This window comes from Nanorana parkeri, unplaced genomic scaffold (assembly GCF_000935625.1).
Source record: "Nanorana parkeri isolate BGI_ZX_2015 unplaced genomic scaffold, ASM93562v1 scaffold843, whole genome shotgun sequence".
Lineage (NCBI taxonomy): Eukaryota > Metazoa > Chordata > Amphibia > Anura > Dicroglossidae > Nanorana > Nanorana parkeri.
In genome coordinates, this window is record NW_017307111.1 from 623,112 (window position 1) to 643,148 (window position 20,037).

The 20,037-nt window shown below is 42.9% G+C and overlaps 1 protein-coding gene across 1 annotated transcript in view; it reads right to left on the minus strand.

The window, feature by feature from the left end:
- NPFFR2 (neuropeptide FF receptor 2) overlaps nucleotides 1–20,037 on the minus strand; it is a 35,833-nt gene that overhangs the window by 13,349 nt on the left and 2,447 nt on the right. The window contains exon 2 of the mRNA XM_018565403.1: nucleotides 3,970–4,069. Within this exon, the coding sequence (XP_018420905.1) occupies nucleotides 3,970–4,069 (100 nt within the window). The remainder of the gene's footprint in view (nucleotides 1–3,969; nucleotides 4,070–20,037) is intronic.

Here is a 20,037-nt window from a genome sequence, read left to right on the forward strand (position 1 = left end):
GTAAGTAAGCCTTTTACAAAATTCTGTAAATCTATGCTGAGTTCTATTTCTTTAGCATAGAAAGCAACTTTGAAAGGGCATACCACAAAATTCGAAGCAGCAGGCTAGAAAAAGGATTTGAACTGGTGTGTGCTTATTCACACATAACTGTTATATAAAAGCCTTGTGGGAGACATTTTCTGAAATCTTTTCAAGAGTTTAGCAAACCTGAAGGGGCAAGCTAATCTCAAAATCAAGACAAATGTCATTTAATCCAACATTGACCTGGATTTACAACTGCAGGCATTAGTTTTCATTTGCAAAACATAAGGAATGCTTTTTCTTAAAGCGTATCTAAACCCAACAAGAGACATTTTATACTGTATATTGCAGCTTACCAAAGGTGTAATATAGTGGCCAGTGAGTGTATATTGCAGTTTACCAATCCTTATATGTGATGGCTGCATTAGTTTCTTTCATTAGGTCTTTATTTTTATCTATAACACACTTTCTGTCTAAGGCTATGTTCACACCATGTCCGGACCAGATCCGGAGCAGATCTGCAAACGTAGTTCCAGGAGCGTTTTTGCCGCGTTACGGTGTGTTTTTTTTTTAGCTTAAAATGGGCTTTCAGGCGCAGTCCACTGCGTTTGCATCTGTTTGTGTGTGTTTTCCATGTGTTTCCAAGCAGTATCTTTTTTTGTCTGGACCGGAATGTAATGTGCTGGTGTGGACAGAGTCCAGAAATACCATAGGGATACTAGGGATACATTGGGGTGCTTTTTTGGTCTTGGAATAAACACCTAAGGGCTCGTTCACAACAAATACAGTGAGTTCCGTCACGGTTAGCTGCTCAAACACACATTATTACACGCTGGCCAGCTCCCTGCATTCTGGGGTGGGAGGGGGCGTGGAAGTGCGATCAACAATGCCTGCATTCTGGTTCAGTGCGATCGGGAAAAAAATTGTGTATGCAGCATTTTTTCTGATCGCACTGGACCACAATGCAGGCACTGATGTTCCACGCATTGTGGTGTGGGCAATCACACTGCTGGGGGGGCGGGGGGGGGATGTGGCAGAAGTGCCATTGACTTCAATGCACCGCAATGGCCCCTCCCGTCCCAAAACACAGGGACCTGGCAAGGGTGCGATACAGAGCATTCCAGCGGCTAACCACGCTGGAACACACTGTATATGGTGTGAACAAGCTCTAAGGGTGGCTTCACTCTATGGAGGAGCAATGGGAGCCACCCTTGGACACCATCATTGTCAACCTGTGGAAATGTAGTGTTAGATTCACGAGCACATGTAGATTGACTTGACTAACAAATTAAAGCTGAATTTCAGCTAACAGTTTTTAAGAAGTTACAGCAAAAGATCTCTTCCTTTTGTGATAAAGGTTTTAGATATATAAATAAAATCTGACCATTGTATGCACTCTGTCATAGTTGAATGGTTTGTCTCAACCTTCTAACTGCCCCCTTTGCTGAACAGCTTGGTCTGTTAAATGAAGATGAGAAACGTACTGGCTGGATTACCAGGTAAAAATGAAGAAAAAAAAAGACTAAAAAGAAAACAAATGCATCCACCACATCTGTAGATAAGTAAGCTGCAATATATTACATTTTTTCTTTTGGGTTTAGATACGTTTAAAACCTATCTTCTGGAGAAAAACTCACCTTGAGGTATGATACCCCTGCACTGCAAGGGGTGACTGCTCGTTATTGTCTACTGCAAAATACTTTTTCTTACCGGATCCTTGCTCTCACAGGCCCCAAGACCAGCACTTGTAGTCTCTTCCCCTCTATGTTCCAGAGGTCAGAGGCCTGCTGTCATCACATTCAAAGAAGGGCCAATAGCCCTGCATTAGCTGTGAAGACATTAAGGAACAGACCCCAACAAGGAGTGTAGTCGAGACGAGGTGAGCTACGACTGCTGAGGGAGTGGGGATCAGCTAAGCAAAAATCTTCTACACAGGTCCTCTAGACATTAACGAGCAGGTAGCCTCACTGCAAGGGAAGGGTTTTTTTCCCCCGGAGATAGGCTTTAAGCTCTAACAGCATTTCTACAAGAAAAACAAGTTAAGTAATATTTTGGCTAAAAACTTCTTTATAAAATAATGTTAAACAATTTGCACAAATTTTGGCTAACATTTAAAGAAAAAACTATTATTATTGTTATTTTTTTAAGTCCAAGTTATAGTCAGTTTAACAATTCATTATGCACTTATTGGAGTTGATTTACAAAAGACAAATAGGCTATTCATTTTGCAACAGAATTTTCACTTTACAAGGTCATTTTTTTCCCTTAGCTTAGTGAATGAGGTGAAGCTCTACTGACTTCCATCATTTTGTTATGTGCAAGCAAAAATACAGTTTTGTTTTATTTTACTTGCATGAGATTGATATTCTTTGCAAAGTGAATTTTTACCACATTCATTAGGCTAAGCGGAAAATCCCTTGCAAATTGAACAGCCTATTTTTCTTTAGTAGATCAACCTCATTGACCCAAGTATAGTCAAACAGGTTATGGCAAGGTGAACCAAAAAGCCCTTCACTAGACCAGTGGGAAGCACAGGAGTCCTTCTAGAAAAAGTATACATTTTAATTTCTCACCTATAATACAAATAAAAAAATTAAGGGGTTTATACCTCATCTAAGGGCAGTAGTGGGGCCATGCCAATCATTCCTTTTTTGCTGTCAAGCCAACTGTGTACCCATAACACTTGGATTACAGCACAGACACAGCTAAATCTTACATAACCTGTTATTTCCAATTCATGCAAGCATACAGCTGTTTAGGATTTAATTGCCCATCATCATTGCAGTGTATGGAAACCAAGACTTCTATGAGGAAAGATGTAAAATGAGTATATACAGTATAAATTTGAGCAAACCTGTGATTCAGCAGTTTAAGTGAGGTGATAAACCTCCAATGTAGTTAGACTCTGTTGACTATTAACATACCATAATGCTGATAAAGTTTGAGAGCAAGCTATCATAGTTTAATTAATCAGTGTCAACTGCAGTGTGCAACATAGAAGATAGGATTGACTTGTATGGGTCTTTTATTAAAGGAGAAACATTTTGTTCCCATTCAAGCACTATTAAGCATTTAGTCCCTGTTAGTTTTCGAGGTGTCTACAAATGTTTTTTTCAGGATAATGTGGAATTTCTGGTATGCTTCCTTTTTACTTCAGTCTTAGTAAGCAATTGGGGACAGGACTAATAAAAATAAAAGAGAACCAGTATGTTTACACCTCCAAAAATAGTGTGTAGAACACACTATTGTAAATAGAGGATAACACACTATTGTAAATAGAGGATATCAGTGGAACCATATATTAAACTGATTCTTACCATGTTACCTACTATATGGACATTAGAATCTTTTTAACAAATGTCTCCCTATTTTCTGATACGAGCTAAAATATATTTTGAATTGCATATCCTGTATGTTTGAAATGGGTTTTCCTTTTTTTTTTCTTACGCTATACTGTATATGTAAAGCTTGTAGGGTTAAGCAGCTAAATACATAGTTAAAATACAAATATTTGAACATTTTACCTGCCAATTCATATGTAACTTTGTACATACAGTCTTGTAATAAAGTCACCCTAACCCACTGCACACTCAGATTTGTAACCTGCAGTGCAGTATCAGCCTGGGTTGGTCAAGAACACACCCACAGCCTGCTGAATATGCAAGAAGCAGCAGCAGCGAGACCCTCAAGGGTCTTCCCTCTGCTCATATGACTTCTGCAAGCATTTTAACTTTTAGAACATGTGCATGCAGCTGAGACTCTGGCTCCACGTGCTCCCTCATTTTCCCAGTCTAAGTGCTTGTCTGCTGCAGATTACAGGATACTGACATTATTATAGTGCTCACACTAGTGGTATTTAAGAAAACAATGTTATTATATACATAACTGCATTAAATGTTGTTTTTATTATCCTTGGAGCTCAACTTTAATTGCCCATTTTCCACTTACCTGTCCACAGCTATTGCCACCAATGTGAAAACAGAGGCAGACACAGAAATTCCTTGAACCATGCCACTCATTTTACAGATCGTGTTGCCAAATGGCCAACCTGTTCAGAAAACAAAAATAGGCACTTTACAGCACGAACAACAAATGAATCAATCCATTAAAAGATAGAAAACATTTTATGGTGACAGTCACAAATGCATTACAGGATTAAGTATTCTTTTATAAACAACATTTTGCACACAACCTTGATGCCCAGAGCACTAAATCTTTTAAATCCCAAGTTAATTACAATAACCTTGTGTATGTGCTGCAGGTGGGTTTTTTTATGTTTCACACATATACAGGGAAATTAATAGGACACTTGTCTATACTGTATTTACATTCATTTACATTAACTATAAATTTATTCAGGCTTCCATCTTCTTTCTTTTTTCTGTAAAGAAACATTAATTGAAAAAAAAAATGTAAAATACAGAGAACGTAAGACAAGCATTTCTGACATTTCATAAATACGATTCAAAGTAACATAAACAGAATTATGAGGATCTAATGCCATATATGCAAGGTTGTGAGTTGTAGTGGTTAACCCCCTTGGCAGGTGCACATTCATGGTACTGGATTTATGGTTAATGTGCAGTATATGGCTTGTAATTGTTTATGTAATTTAAATTCAAAGTATAGATGTTATCAGGTTATAGAGGTTATCAATCTGGATTATTAAGTCCCATTTTGACAATGAGGGGGTAAAAAGCATATAGCTTGTAAAAGCAGTGACAGGGATGGTGTTTAAATGTAGGAGAGTGACTGCTGAGGGCCAGTATAGATTCTAGCAGTAGGGGAAATTCAAGTATAGCGGAAGTGTGTAGGATGATAGAGAGAAAGAAAGAAATATAATATATATATACACTATATATATGAGTACAGGGTGGGTGTGACAGTATTCTACTGTAGCACAACCTGCATTTAAGGATAAAAACAAGGGAACAGGTCATTAATGGTGAATCAAGTCCTTCAGAGAGGCTGGTGCATTTTTTTTCAGTAAGTAGGAATTATCCACTGAGCTGCATTTAGTATAAGAATTTAAAGGGTCTGCTTATATTTACGGTGAGCAGTATGGTTATAGCATAGTGGCATATGAACCTGGTTTAGTGAATCACCTGTAGGGATTTGTTCTAAATCCAAGTGTAAAAAGGGAAGTTGCACTCCAGAAATAAATCTTCCATACGCTGTGTAATCCATGAGCGTAAATAAGCTGTACACTTGCACACAACTTCACACTCTCGCGCGTTCCGCCATTATGACTTGATCACCGAGCTGAAATCAGTCACAGGACAAACCACTTTAAAAAAACAACTGATTGAATCAATTTTTTACGGATTTGTTGCTTGATTATCTGCTAGAATGTTTGTGTGATTTAACTATTTCACCACATTAGAATAAAGGTGCCCCCTTCTTGTTAGAATCCCCCCCCCAAAAAATATATCACTAGAGTGAAGTGGTACAGTAATCAGTACCATCATGAGCATATTTAGAATGTATTTTTCTAAATATGACACTGATAGAGCCCTTTAGTGTGAGTAAGTTTGCTTTCCCAGTCGTATTAAGGTGGAGGGATATTGAGGTCCTGCTCCCACTTTTTTTGCGTGTTTGGTCTGTACCTGGCATGGGAGTTCAAAGCAAAGTCTGATATAGGGCAGATAATTTGCGTCTCAGTGAATCGGAATAAATAATATTGTTTAATGATGTGAAGAAGGGTTATTAAGAAAGTGTCTGGGTTTTACGTATGAACAGAATGGAAGGTCTTTCCTGTCTAAAGCATTAAGTAGAGATTGTTAGATAGAAAAAACTGTGCTAGAAATCAAATAACACTCTGAGAGCAGCTGTGCTTAATAGGTGAGTACACCCAAAATAGGAAAAAAGAAAATAGCACTGCGCTTAAAACTCAAAAATTATATTCCTAAAATGTGAAAAAAATTTATTATGAAATGTGAAATTGTCACAAAGTAATAAACAATTTGGTGTCATAGACAACACCTGTGTTGCATAATGCCTGTGCTAATGATAATAAGAAAAAGTTCTAGGTCTAATGGTCTAGACACTATAAACCAGCGGTGGCGAACCTATGGCACGCGTGCCAGAGTGGGCACGTGGGGCCCCCTCTGCTGGCACGCGAGCCCTGGTCCGCATTACCAAAGGGACGCAGCGATAGCGGTCCCAGTCCAATTAATATTGTTATACAGTAGTTCCCTCTCTCCCCCGCTGAACTGACAGCAGAACAGAGGGGACTATTTTACCATTTTCGGCTGCCGCGGAGGAACACGGAGAGCTGCGGCAGCCGACAATTAAGTATTCAAAGCCTGTATTCATGAATAGAAAGCCTGCCGTGATTGGCTCGGCGCTGAGTCAATCACGGCAGGCTTTGTATTATTATTGTATTGTATTATTGTATTGTGTTTTTTTTTATTAACTCCTGCCTAAAAACAATTCTCCCCCAGGCAGCGATAATAATTGCCCCCCTTCCCCGCAGCAATAATAAATTATTATTGCTGCGGGTAAGACTAGGTTTCTAGTTATGCCTCTGCTGTGTAGTGCTGACTTTCATTATAATGTATTGCTGGGACTTGTAGTCCCGCATAGCTGGTGGTATTCTGCATTGCTGTATGATAATTATACAGCAATGCAGAATAGCCCCACAGAGAGCCCATATAAACCACCTGAAAGCCCTTATAGACCACCCGAGAGCCACACTGCCCCCCTGAGAGCCCGCACAGCCCCCCAGAGAGCCCAAACAGACCACCTGAAAACCCTTATAGCCCCCCAGAGAGCCGCACAGCCCACCAGAGAGCCACACAGCCCCCCAGAGAGCCCATACATACCACCAGAGGGACCACAGAGCCCACCCAAAAGCCATAATAGACTGTCTGAGAGCTGCACAGCTCCCCTGAGAGCCTGTACAGACCACCTCAGAACTGCAGAGCCCCCCGGAGAGTATTCAGGTCTAATTGAAGGGTTGGCACTTTGAGATACATAAGTTGGTTTAGTGATCCAGTTTGGGCACTCCGGCTCAAAAAGGTTCGCCATCACTGCTATAAACCATAATAAACATAGGAAAACAAACGTGCTAGTACATATCATAAAATGTGTACATATAGAAAATCCTGTGTTAAATCTCACAAGTGATGTACAACATGTGAAGTCCATTACTTCTGGATACAATAAAGTCCTTGAAATATGTAGGGATATATCTTCCAACTTTTATAATCAACACCACGTCCGTGAATGCATAAACAATTAGTGAATCAGTGCTCTCCACTCCCAACCGTGCTCAAAGATAAGATCTGGCCGCACTCACCGACTCCTATTGCTCACCATATTTCAGATGAACAATTGAAAAGCGCTAATTGTTCATCTGAAAATTATTATTTTTTTCCACATTTTAGGAATATAATTTTTGAGTTTGAAACGCAGTGCTATTTTCTTTTTTCCTATTAAGTAGAGATTGTCTATCCCAAAACGTGCCTCTGACAAAAAAGAGATGGGCAGTCATACATTGGTGTGATAGTCAGTTTTTCAGGAAGCAGAGACATACCTGGAGAGAAGTTGGGATTGTTCCAAATAGTGTTTAGGGGGCCTGGGTTTGAGGAGAGGCTGTAGTACTTAAAAATGCCATGAAAACCCTTTAAAGTATTGCCAATATGGGGATGTTCAAGTATACATTTTTGTACGCATTGTTTACCAATCCATGCTGAAAAATTAAAAGGGGTTGCTGAAAATGAGCATCCCAGAGAAACCCATGCTTAAGTAGTCTGTGTCTACCAGGTTGACAGGCCCAATAGTACCTTTAAATGTCAGGCAATCCTATACCTCCTGTGTTTTGGGGAGGTCAGGGATTACATTAATAATCTTGGGGGGTTGTGTCCGGAAACAAATGTGTGAAATAGGGGTTGTGTTTTTAATGATTTTTGGCAGATGTATCAGTAAGGTCTGCAAGGAAGTAAATAATTCTCTGTGCCACATTCATTTTCAGTATAGCTTTCTTGCCAAACCAGAAAAAGGATGGATTGCTCCACTGGGCGAGGTTCTATTTAATTGTTTGGATACGTTTTACATAGTTATGTTGGTTAAGGTTAGAAAGGTTGGATGGTAATTACTCTGAAATACATGGAAGGCTTAGACTTCCAGCTATGTTGCCAGTGCTGCACAATAGCCTGTGGGAGTGTAACCACAAGTGTGAACGAGTTAGCACTGTTCATCTTGAAATAAAAAAGCTGTTGGAAGCCTTCCAGTGGTTTCAGCAAATTGGGAAAATGTTAAATGTGGTCATGACAGGATTAGCAATTACCCATGTGCAAAGGCCACTCATTTGTACTCCCTGTGACCCACTACCACACAATGTATGTTTTTGTCAGCTTCTATTTGCCGCAATAATGGTTCCAAGGTTAATAAAAAATATCAGGGGAGACGGGGAACATGCCTGTCTCCTTCCATTATGTATGTAAAATGTGTCTGACAGATGACTGTTAACCCACACTTGAACTTTTGGACCAGAATATAGTGGTAAAATTCTAGAAAGCATTTTAGATGTAACGCCCAGGTGATGTAGGATTGCTGATACAGTATAGCTCACTTGTGTCAAACTCTCTAGTTTATTGTAGAAATTGCATCAATATTTAAGATTATTTAAAAAGTGATTTTAGTGTTTACATAAACTTTAAGAATAATGTTTACTTCCTGCAAAACAGAAGTAAATTCAAATGGGCAGCTAATAAGCTAATAAACATGGTGACTAGCCTAGCTTATGTCTTAATGACAGAATGATAGCCAGAGGTGAAAATTAAGAGGCATAATTCAGAAAATACCTTCAGGAAGACTATAGCATTTTCTAACTATGTTCCACATCTGCTATGAAGCAGACTGGAATTGTTTTCCTCCAAATAAGAAGAAAACATCAAATGCGTTTGCTACATAAATCAATAAACTCATAATGCACTTTTCTCTACTGAATTGAAATCCGGAATCTGACTGACACACAATTAGGAAAATTGTCTGTTCTGCTGGTCTATAATTACATAATTAAAATCAAGCTTCATTGTTTTAATTGATTGTTTTAGACTGCCATTGGTCTTATCCCAAATTATCCCAAAGGTGTCATAAAACAAAATGTGCTTTGGTATGGTAATAAGAAGGGAAAACTCAAACAGAAATAAATAATATAGCTTAGGCCCCATTCCTTTGTGTACTGTGTTTGCCGCGTGTCCCTATTGATTTCAATCGGTTTATATACGTCCGACAAACGCGGCAAAAAAAGCTCATGTGGTATTTTGCACGACATGCATTTTGCATTTTTTTGCTACCGTGTTTGTGCACGTTTTCATGCGTGGAAACACAGAGCAAAAACACTCGTCTTGCTGGCCGCGTTTGGGGTGCCATTATAAATGAATGGTGCCACCAGCGCGTTGTGCTGTGGTTCCACAAACGCACGCCAAATGCGCACAAAAACACATGCTTTGGTGTGTGTTCACGGAATGTGCAGGTGTGAATGGGGCCTTAAATCTCTAGGTTACCCTAGGTTACCTTGTACTCCAAGGTAAAAATTATCTTGATGTTCTACGCTGCTCGACCAGTCACAGATCACTGACATCATCAAGTACACTGGATGCTGATGACTCTGATGATGATGCTGACCCATATTCTAGGAACAGAGAGTACCAGCTGCTAGGAAAGCAAGTATTAAGGTATTAAAAAGTATTGCGCTTATTCCGATCCCCATAAACAAAACAAGTATTTCACCCTTGTTGTGTATTAAATATTACAGTAACCTGGAGTTCAGCACCTGTACCCATTCTATGGACAATAAAGTGTTTACATATTCCTAACAAGCAGTAAAGGGGACATGAACTGTGAGTTTCAGTGTTGCTGTAGTGAACTTTGAACACTATGGGCATCACGGGTGTTGGTGGGAAGTGGGCAGAGACATCTGTGAACATCCATTCACATATATCACTGATCTCTTTCCCGCTGAATAGAGCTGGAAGTGATGTTGATTCAGTGATTCAGTCGAACCGAAAGGCTGCTGAAGGCAGCCGAGCAGTTCAGCCGAGCCGAACGCATATGCTTCCCTGCAACTGACAACAACTGGTCGGAGCCAGCCGTGATGTCACGGCTGGCTCTGCCAAGTTGATGTCCTTCAATGACAGACCAGCATCCTCAGGTTATTTGTTTTCATTTGTCCGGGACCTGCGAGAAGACTCTGGCAGGTGTCAGGCCAAATGTAAACACTTGGGCGGAGCTAGCGGTGATGTCATCAGAGTTTCTTTTTCAGGTGTTACAGGGACAGGAAATGAGTGGAATGGTACCACTGGGGTCATAGAAAGACTATAAAATATGATGGAAGTTTGAACCGTTCCTCACTCCATTCCTCCGTTCCTCACTCCATTAAAAACTTAAAAAGAATATTTTTTCAAAGACCAAAGCTCAATTTCCAGATTATTTCTAATGCTGTTACATACTTTGCACAGTTAAAATTCAAGGACACTGTTTGAGAAATTCTCTGTGATTAATAACATTTGCTATATCATTTTGTTGATATGGAAACTGTAAGTCTATCGTTTGACACAGACTTGTGATTCACAAATGAGTACTAACAATGTGAATTATTTATTTTTTTCCTTTAGCTTGTAATGATCTAAATGGCGTCAGATTGAGGTCAACCATAAAATATGAAAGAATAATAAAAACAATGTTTATATCATCAATGAGGAATGTGTTTCCCATTTTTTCATTGTTCTAAAATAATATAGAACAGTTCATTTTTCTAAAACCTAAAATACTTTTCATGAGTTTTGCTTGAAGCCTTTTTGGGGTCACCTGGTACATTAAAGTGCCAGACTGTGAGAGGTTTATTTGATGGCAGAACATTGTATGTAGTATACTTCTTCGAAAATATTTGTTGTTAATGATTTGGGATGCATTCCATGGTGCTGTAGAAAGTAAAGTAAGTGGTAGCTTAGAGTAACATTAAAGGCTATCACCCCTCCCCCCCCCCCCACAATGCTAATGTAAGGACTTACCTTAAATGGTGCCTCTTAATCCGATCATCTTCTTCTTTCCTGTAGTTTTCAGGAGTCCCTCCAGCATTGGTGCCGGTCTGAAATCCAGCGCTGAGTCCTCTGTCTTAACTGGCACTTCCTGTACCACAGAGTCTGTGCAGGTGCACACTGCTGCAATTACTTACCCTGTGTCTCTCCTAATCTCCCGTCAGAAGATCTGAACTCTGCATGCACCTGCCCCAAGATCCGCAGGCGGAGACACAGGTACGTTTTTATTTTTTTTTAAATTCTTTATTTATACAGGCATAAGAGTACTGTACAGAACCATAAAGTATAAAGGCCCCACGGCCAGGCATATTTAAACATTTGCATATGTCTACAACAATATACATACAATCAAGTCATGCCCGTCCAGACCCCACATAACCGATCCTCCACATCGTAACTATTGGTCTGCACCAGCACTCCCATTACAATTTCCGTTTTACTGGTATAGGACTACATAAAACTGAGATACTAAGGATACTATCCCTCAACTCGAGCGGACAGTTCCAATTATACAAAAAGAGAGCAAAGGATAGAGAATAGTGAGACAGAGAGAGAAAGAAAACAGAGATAACGAGAACAAGACATCCAGGGGAAAGGAAGACATCACCCGTGCCCTCTTGTTCATCCATAAAAAGGCCAGGAAGCTGGATCGCAGTTGGCGAAGAAACATCACCGGGATTGACACTGGGAGCGTTTGGAGGAGGTACAACAACCTAGGCATGACCACCATTTTTAGTATATTGTTTCGCCCTAAACACGTGAACGTGGTTCGATCCCAGGAGGCCAGGTCCGACACAATTCGTTTCTGGAGTGGGACGAAATTCAAAGAGAACGTTTTACGGATATCGGCGGGGATAGCAACACCCAGGTACGTGATAGATGTTTCCGCCCACCGAAACTTGAAAGCTTCTTTCAGTCTCGCCAGACGTCCCTCCGGGAGGGAGACGTTCAACGCTTCCGACTTACTCCAATTCAGTTTTGAAGTTCGCCAGCTGACCATAGACCCATAACGCTTGCATGCCATTGAGTAGGGAGGTCTGGGTGAGGGTAACATATAGCAGCAGGTCATCGGCGTAGGCCGCGACCTTATGTTGTCTCGTGCCACAGTCCAGTCCCTTAATGTCAGGTGACGCGTATAACGTTCTGAGGAGTGGTTCAAGGGTGAGTATGAAAATAATGGGAGACAATGGGCATCCCTGGCGTGTTCCATTCAAGATGGTAAAAGGGTCCGACAGGGTTTCGTTAATTTGCACCACTGCGGTAGGGTACGAGTACAGCGACCCTATCCACTGCTTCATGCCCGGCCCCAGACCGATATATTCCAACATCTCCCTCAGAAATGACCAGCTCACCCTGTCAAACGCTTTCCCCGCATCCAGGGATAGCAGGAGGAGTGGTTGTGAGCGTGTTCAAGCTAGATGGATCACATTAGGGTCCTTATGGTGTTGTCCCTGGCCTCACGGCACGGGACAAATCCCACCTGGTCCATCCCTATGAGGTCATCTAGGAGGGGGAAGAATGCGGGATGCAAGAGTGCGTGTAAACATCTTCACGTCAGCATTTAGCAGCGTTATGGGCCTGTAGCTTGCGCACTCAGAGTGGTCCTTACCTACTTTGGGAATGACCGTGATTTGAGCCCTGAGGGGGAGTCTTTGGGTAATGTTTTGCCTTTGAGAATTGAATTGAAGGCCTCAGAGAAGTGGCTCCCTAGGAGGTCCTGAAAGGCTTTGTAATATACTAGAGTCAGTCTGTCTGGGCCTGGCGCCTTCCCAGGCTTCATAGTTTTCAGGGCAGTCTCAAACTCCAAAACCGAGATGGGCTCTTCCAGGCTCTGCGCAGCTGACTGACCCGATTTGGTCATGTATGTACGGATCGCCTGGGTCTGTGGTGAGGACCCAGGCGATCCGGACCCCTGGGGCAGGTTGTAAAGGTCTGTGTAATATGAGTGGAATTGTTGCGCTATTTCTTTAGATCTGGGGACCAGTAGGCCCTCAGACGTGCGTATAGAGGGTATGTAGGTACGGGAATCTGAGTCACGTGCAAGGAGCTTCCCAGGCTTGTTTCCAAATTCGTAGAACGTACGGCGTGATCTACATAGCTGGGCCTTTACTCTGTCTAGTAAAAGTTAATTAAGTTCCGTTCGTGTCTTGGTAAACTTGGTCAAAGTGTCCCCATCTAAAGCCGCCCTGTGGCGAAGCTCCAAGTCTCGCAACTTGGCGTACAGCTTGTCTATGCGCTGCAGGCGCTGCCTCTTCCTCTGCGCACCCATCTTGATCAGAGCCCCTCGTATTACACACTTGTGTGCTTCCCTTAAAGTGAGCGGATCCTGTACTGGGGAAGCATTGTCCCTGAATTAATGTGCAAGATCTGTTTTAAGGTCTGCAAGGACCGTTTCATCTTGTAACAGGGATTCGTTTAGCCGCAACGTAAACGGCGATCGAATACATTCACCCACACGCAAACTTAGATGTACGGGGGAGTGATCAGATAGGACAGAGGTGCCTATGGATGTTTCGGTCAGAAGAGGCAGCGCTGCGTGCTGCATCAGGAAAAAATCTATGCGGGAATAGGATTGGTGCGGGGCCGAAAAATGTGTATAATCTCTGCCGGTGGGGTCATTAATGCACCAAGGGTCTACTAGCTAGAGGTCGAACATTGACCTCTATACCCTTTTCCTCTGGGTGTGTGAGATCTGTGAGATTCACCTAGTGGAGTCCAACGAAGGGTCCAGCACTAGGTTGAAATCTCCCCCCAGGATCCATAGTCCCTCTGCAAACGTCTCCAGCTGTGACCAGAAGGATTCTAGGAAGGGCACCTGTCCAGAGTTCGGGGCATAAACTGTGGCGAAGGTCACCCTATGGCCATGTAGATCCCCTTTAACAAACAGCATTCTCCCCTAAGGGTCTGCATAATGGTCCACATATTTCCATGGCAAGGACTTGGCTAACACAATGCTCACCCCCCTGGATTTGGAATCCAGGGAAGGGGCATGGTGAGATGTAGTATATCTGTGGTTTCCCAATTTCGGGATCTGGTCAACTTTGAAATGGGTCTCTTGCAGGAATGCTACATGCGTCCTCTGTCGCCACAACTCATTCAGTAAATTCTATCTCTTTTCTGGGACATGGAGCCCCCCTAACATTGAATGAGGTAACATTAACAATCGGCATGATTTGTAGCTCTGCTCACCTCTCCTGCGTAACTGCTCCCAGTATTCCCAGGAGTTCCTCTCCAGTTTAGTCCGGGGGGCTCGATTCACGGCGGCGGAGTCCCTTGCCTGGAGGTCAGCTCCCGGCTTCACGTGACTGGGCACAGACAAACACAAAGGGAGACTGGACAAAGACAAAGTGCGAGAGACAAAACACCCACTAGGACGAGATAGAAAGAAAGAGACAAAATAAAGAGAAAGAGCACTAGTCACACCGAGGGTGAGGCAACTTCTGACCCTAGTGCGGGAAAAAGAAGAGCAAAGAGAAAGAAGACAGCTATAACCCAGGTGTTCCTATGGGTTAACTCCAACACGGAGAGGAAATATCCTGAAACTTGGGGAAAAAGGCTGAACAACAACAGAGTGAGATATGGAGAGCATATAACAATCCTGGACAGCCAAACACCCTCTTGGTAATGCACTTGGAGACTCCAGGCCCACACAGGGCCAGGTCCCCCCTCTGGGTCCCCATCCCCCCCCCCCAATCACCCTAAATAATGAGCCACCATAGCAACATGTCATAACTGGAGCCTACATTATAGGACCGTTAACTTATCCGACCTCACGTGGGCCCCCCACTAATAAATAGCAGAACAAGGGTTCAAGAAGTGGAAGCTGCCCCATAATTCCCTTGTCAAACCGTCTGAGAGGATAACTAAAATCTATCAGCAGGATATGCTCAACTGTGGGCCGTGTGTTCAACCTAATTGTGTAGGTATAGCACATATGGCAAACAACAGATTCCGCTACGGTTGGCGTCCCCCGACTCCCGCTACCCTCCAAACCCCACACAGCAGACCCAACCAGCAGCTCCACATGGAGAAGCTGGGCAGGTTAAGCAAGGGCACATTATGTGCATTCGTGGTGCTTAGCACTGGTGCCAATGTGCACATTGACACAATACAGATCAGCTTTCCTGATCTCCTGGGTGCTCTCGTCTAGTGTGCCTGGTGGTGGATCGCTGGCGTGGCCCCCTAGGCCTCTGTGGCCTCGATGGTCTATTAGTCGTGAGGACCGCCCCATCAGCGGGAAAGGTGTCCAGCCAGTCCGGCAGTGAGAGGGGCTCACATTCTAGAAAACCCGCCAGGTCCGATAGTTGGCGTGGGTGCGACAGTCTGAAGGATCGGTCGCCTCTGCCGTTCGTCATAGAAAACGGAAAGCCCCAACGATAAATGACTCCCATGGCCTGGAGTTGATCTGTAAGGGGCTTGAGAAGGCGCCTACGGTATAGGGTTTGAGGGCATACATCAGGTAGGATCTGGACATCCGCCCCGTCAAAGTCCACCGTACCTTGTCGCCACGCGTTGCGGAGGACTTCCTCCTTCACATTGAAGAAGTGCACTCGGCATAGGACGTCCCTCGGCCGGTTCGCATCAGGTCCTCTAGGGCCTAGGGTCCTATGTACTCGGTCAAGTTCCATCTGGTCCGTCGGGGGTTTACCTAGAAGGCCGTTGAATATGGCTGTGACTGCAGCCCTTAGGTCAGAGCCGCCAGTAGCTTCCGGGATCCCCCTCAACCGCAGGTTGTTACGGCCCTCGGTATCTTCCAACCATAGCTGGAGTTGGATCGTCTGGGCCTTCTGCTGCAGCATGGCTTCCTCCAAATGGGATACTCGGGCCAGCAGTGAGGTGTCTGCACTTTCCAATGCCTCTATGCGCTGTGCGTGTTGGGCGACTCCCTCTCTCACCTCCGCGAGGTCCGCACGGAGCGTGGCCGCTATTTGTGTGATCATCGCCTGCATGTCGTCCCTGGTCGGGAGCGCCGCCAGCAAGACACACAGGTCTGGCCTGCCAGAGGGGTCTGAACCACCGGATGCATGTTGGAACCTCGGCGAGGCCGATGCCTCCAATACAAGCATGGGATCAGGTAAGGAGCTAGCTGGGGACGCAGGCGGGTCCATCCGACCCTGGGGGTCTCCTCGAGGGGAATTTGCCAGTGCCTCAGTAGGGGATGGTGCCAGCGGCACTGTACTCCTCACAGTAGGCCTGGCAGTGGAGGGCCGCGCGGCCTGGGACTGGGCCCGTACTCCCGCCTCTGGCTGGGATAGAAATTAGTCCAAACGTGCCTGTACTCGAGGGCGGAAGGGGGGGCGCGGGGGTCCGCGACTTTCTGGTACCTCTAGACATAGGGCGAAATGGCGTCAGATGGGAAGATCAACTGCAAAAAACCTCCATTACTCTGTGGAGCTCTCCTCACACACGTCTGCTCGGCGCCATGTTCAGGCCACGCCCCCGACACAGGTAAGTTTTAACCTTTTTAGATGTTTTTAAAAAAAAATGTTTTTGCATATATCTACTGCTTGCTAGCAGCAGATATATGCAAAAAAGGGGAGGGTTTAATAACACTTTACTTAATTTATATCTTTTCACAAGGAAGTTGGCATTTTGTATATGTGTGCCAGTGTGACACAAAGCTCCTTATTAAGAGTTAATGGTGCTTAAGTGTCATTTCCTTGAGTGTACTTAATTCCCTATTGGGAAGAATGCTTGACCATGTCCTCTATAAATGTACAGTATGCATTCAGAAGGTATGTACAGGCCATTACATTTAGCACAATTAACACTTCGAAGTGTGCAGATGTCCATAGGGGAATGACTTGTTTTATGGTTTTGTTAAAAGCCTTGACATGCATTTTCTGTTTTATAAAGAAATACTGCAATTTGTAGTGCTTCATTAATAATATGGAAATAAATAATATCATCACATATCTGGGGTGCTGAAGAGAACTGAATTAAGAACAAGCTTCTGGGTGGACTAAGCAATGAGTCCTGATTATTTTAACCCCCATAAACCTCTGACATTACCTATGAGCTAGGGATTACTTGGACTTCATTGTACCCTAAAGCTTATCTCTAGGCAGATATATAAAACACATCAAAGCAAAGAAGATGGTGGCGGGCATGTGCAGAAGACGCAGGCAGCCAATATGGCTGCCGGCGTGTTCAGAAAACTAATTTATGTATGCCTGAATATCATTTTAGTATTCGTTATTTCGGATTCGGACGAACCGCCAAACTGATTTTCGTTGATTTGTAGGTTCGTCCGAATCCAAATGCACATGTCTAGTAAAAGGCCTTAGACTTAATTTTCTGATTGGCCAGGAGGAGAAGGGGACAAAGACATGGCCGCAGTACTGGGTCTATATATTACATGTGCGGCGGCCAAAAAATTGTTTCGTTTTCATTCGGATTTTTCATTATTTCATTTTTTGGGATTCGGGTCCGAAAATCATTTCGTTTCAGGATTCGGATTTGGACGAAATCCAAATTTTCATTAATTTCTGTAGTATGTACGAATTTTCATTATGAACAAATTTTCGTTGCAGCAAAGTAACATTAGACAAAAGGCAAAAAAAATACTTTTTAAAAAATTATTTCCAGCCTGCAATAGAAGAAAAAAAAAAGCGTGAGGTTCCCTCCCAATTTATACAAGACCCTTTATACCCAACCCCCAAAAAATGGAGAAAAAGAGTGGGGTCCTCCACCAGACCCTTGGTCCGAGCACAGGCCCGGCAGGGTAGGAAAAGGGAGGGTACAATCGAGCACCAGGCCACGTGCCCTTGATGTAGGGAGGGTGTCCCCATTCTGATGGGGACAAGGGCCTCTTCCCCATGACCCTGGTTGGTGGTTGTGATGGTCTGCAGTCAGGGGGGCTTATTTGCTTTGGGGTACCCCTGTAATTAAGGGGACACCCAGATACCGACTCCCCCTATTGAATGAGTAAGGGGTACTTGTAACCCTACCCATTCACTAAAGGGTTAAAAGTAAATGTAAATAAACACACCACATATTTTGAAAAAGTTATTTAATTGAAGAAAAAAACAAAGAGTCAGTTTTTGACAAGTCCTTTATTTTTAAAAAATGGATCCATCGATGTAACCCAGCGTCAATCAAGATGAAAGATGCCCGCCCACTTGCTGAAATAAAGGAAGTCTCGATGACCCGTTCGAACCCACCGAAGACTCGCCGCTAAATGACAGCTCTGGCTCAAATGTAAACAAATGGGCGGAGGGAGCCGTGATGTCACATAGCTTGTTTTACCCATTTGTTGACATTTATGAGCTGCCGTTCATATAACAAAGGCAAAGTCTTTCTGAACAGCATTCGAGAGCTTTTTTTTTTTTTTCCCCTTTTGTCTAATGTATCTTTGCTGGAACGAAAATGCATTTGTAATGAAAATTCGTACAAACTACCGCTGACAAAAATGTGGATTTTTTTAAAGTTGATTTAGCTTAACACAATAATACTTAATTCGGGAAAGAAATTTGGATGCATCCGAAATTTTCGTATTCGGAATTTCGTATTGGTTTGCATTCATTATTTCTGTCATTCAGAAATTTGTATGCATCTGAATGTACGAATTTCCCAAAATTAATCCGAATAACAAATCTTTCCAAAATGAACAGCACATGTCTAATCTATTTGACCTGCAGCGGTTACATCCTTAACAGCCTTGATGTACAGTGGGAGCTGTCCTAATTAGACAGTATTCATATAATTGTTTTTAACATACATGCCGAATGGAGGTTTGCAGCTGAAGATTAGGCATGTTTACTTCTCTAAAGGAACATACCCCAACATTTCTAGCCACACAGGTAACAAAATCACATTAATACAATCAACATGGAATGTGCCAAGTCAAATGTTAATTGTGCAAGAACAGAATGGGAGGTCTGAAAGTTTGTGGAAACACCCGGTTTGAATTACATAAACCAAACCGATGACAGCAATGCAGAACGGGCAGTGTGCGCGTGCGCACACCGGCCCGTTCCGCAGCTATCGGACGAGCAGGCTAGAAACCCGCCGACAATCGTACGATTCTCGGCGGGTTTTCGAGCATGTTGGTTCAACAAAAGACGTGCGACCGTACAGTAGAAACGGTCGCACGTCTTCGTTCACACTGCTCGATTCTCGTACGATCACGGGATTTCGCCCGATTCTCGTATGAGAATCGAGCAGTGTATGGGCACCTTTACCCTTCAGGGTACTAGCCAAATTAAAACAATGTGAAATTTCAGAGGCAGTGCACACCTTAAAGTGTATTTCCACTTTGCAACCAAATTGGGATAACACATTTTATATTTTGTACACGTTCCCATTTACATAGCATAAGCTAAAAAAAAATTAAACAGTTTAAATTGCTTTAACTTGGGTTAGGGTTTCTACTTGGTTTCTTAAGGGTTAAAACTTCTACTTGGCTTCTCCTATTTTGTAAAGTTAGGAGGGGTTGTGAGGGGTAAAGGGTTTGTGTGTCTTTATTGTGCTGTCTGATTTTATTAGAATTTGTAAAGTAGATTTAAATACTGCCTGTCCTAACAGATTGTTAAAGGATTAAAAGCCTGGCTTCTGCATTGTATGTTAATGAGAGAAACACAACTTTCCACGCACTGTCCTCAGTCTTTCTATAGGGACAGATTACGGTGAAGATGCTCAGAAAAAACATGGATGCATACATTTTGCCTGCTGCAACAAAACATCTAAAAGGTAATAAATATCTCTTTATTATTTCTATTATTTCTAGGTATGCTGTGTGCATAGGAACACATAACACACATACAATGGGGGTTTTCTCAAATTTGTCTACAAATGTGAAAATACACTTTAAAAACACACTTCCCCTCCCAGATTAGTTATCACTTTAATGGCTGTATCATGTTACATTCCTCCTTTTTAGTGAATGTCTTCATGTTCCACATTCAACAAGAGTGGCACTCCAGATCTACAGGATGCACAGGATGCACCATCAAGGGTATATATATATATA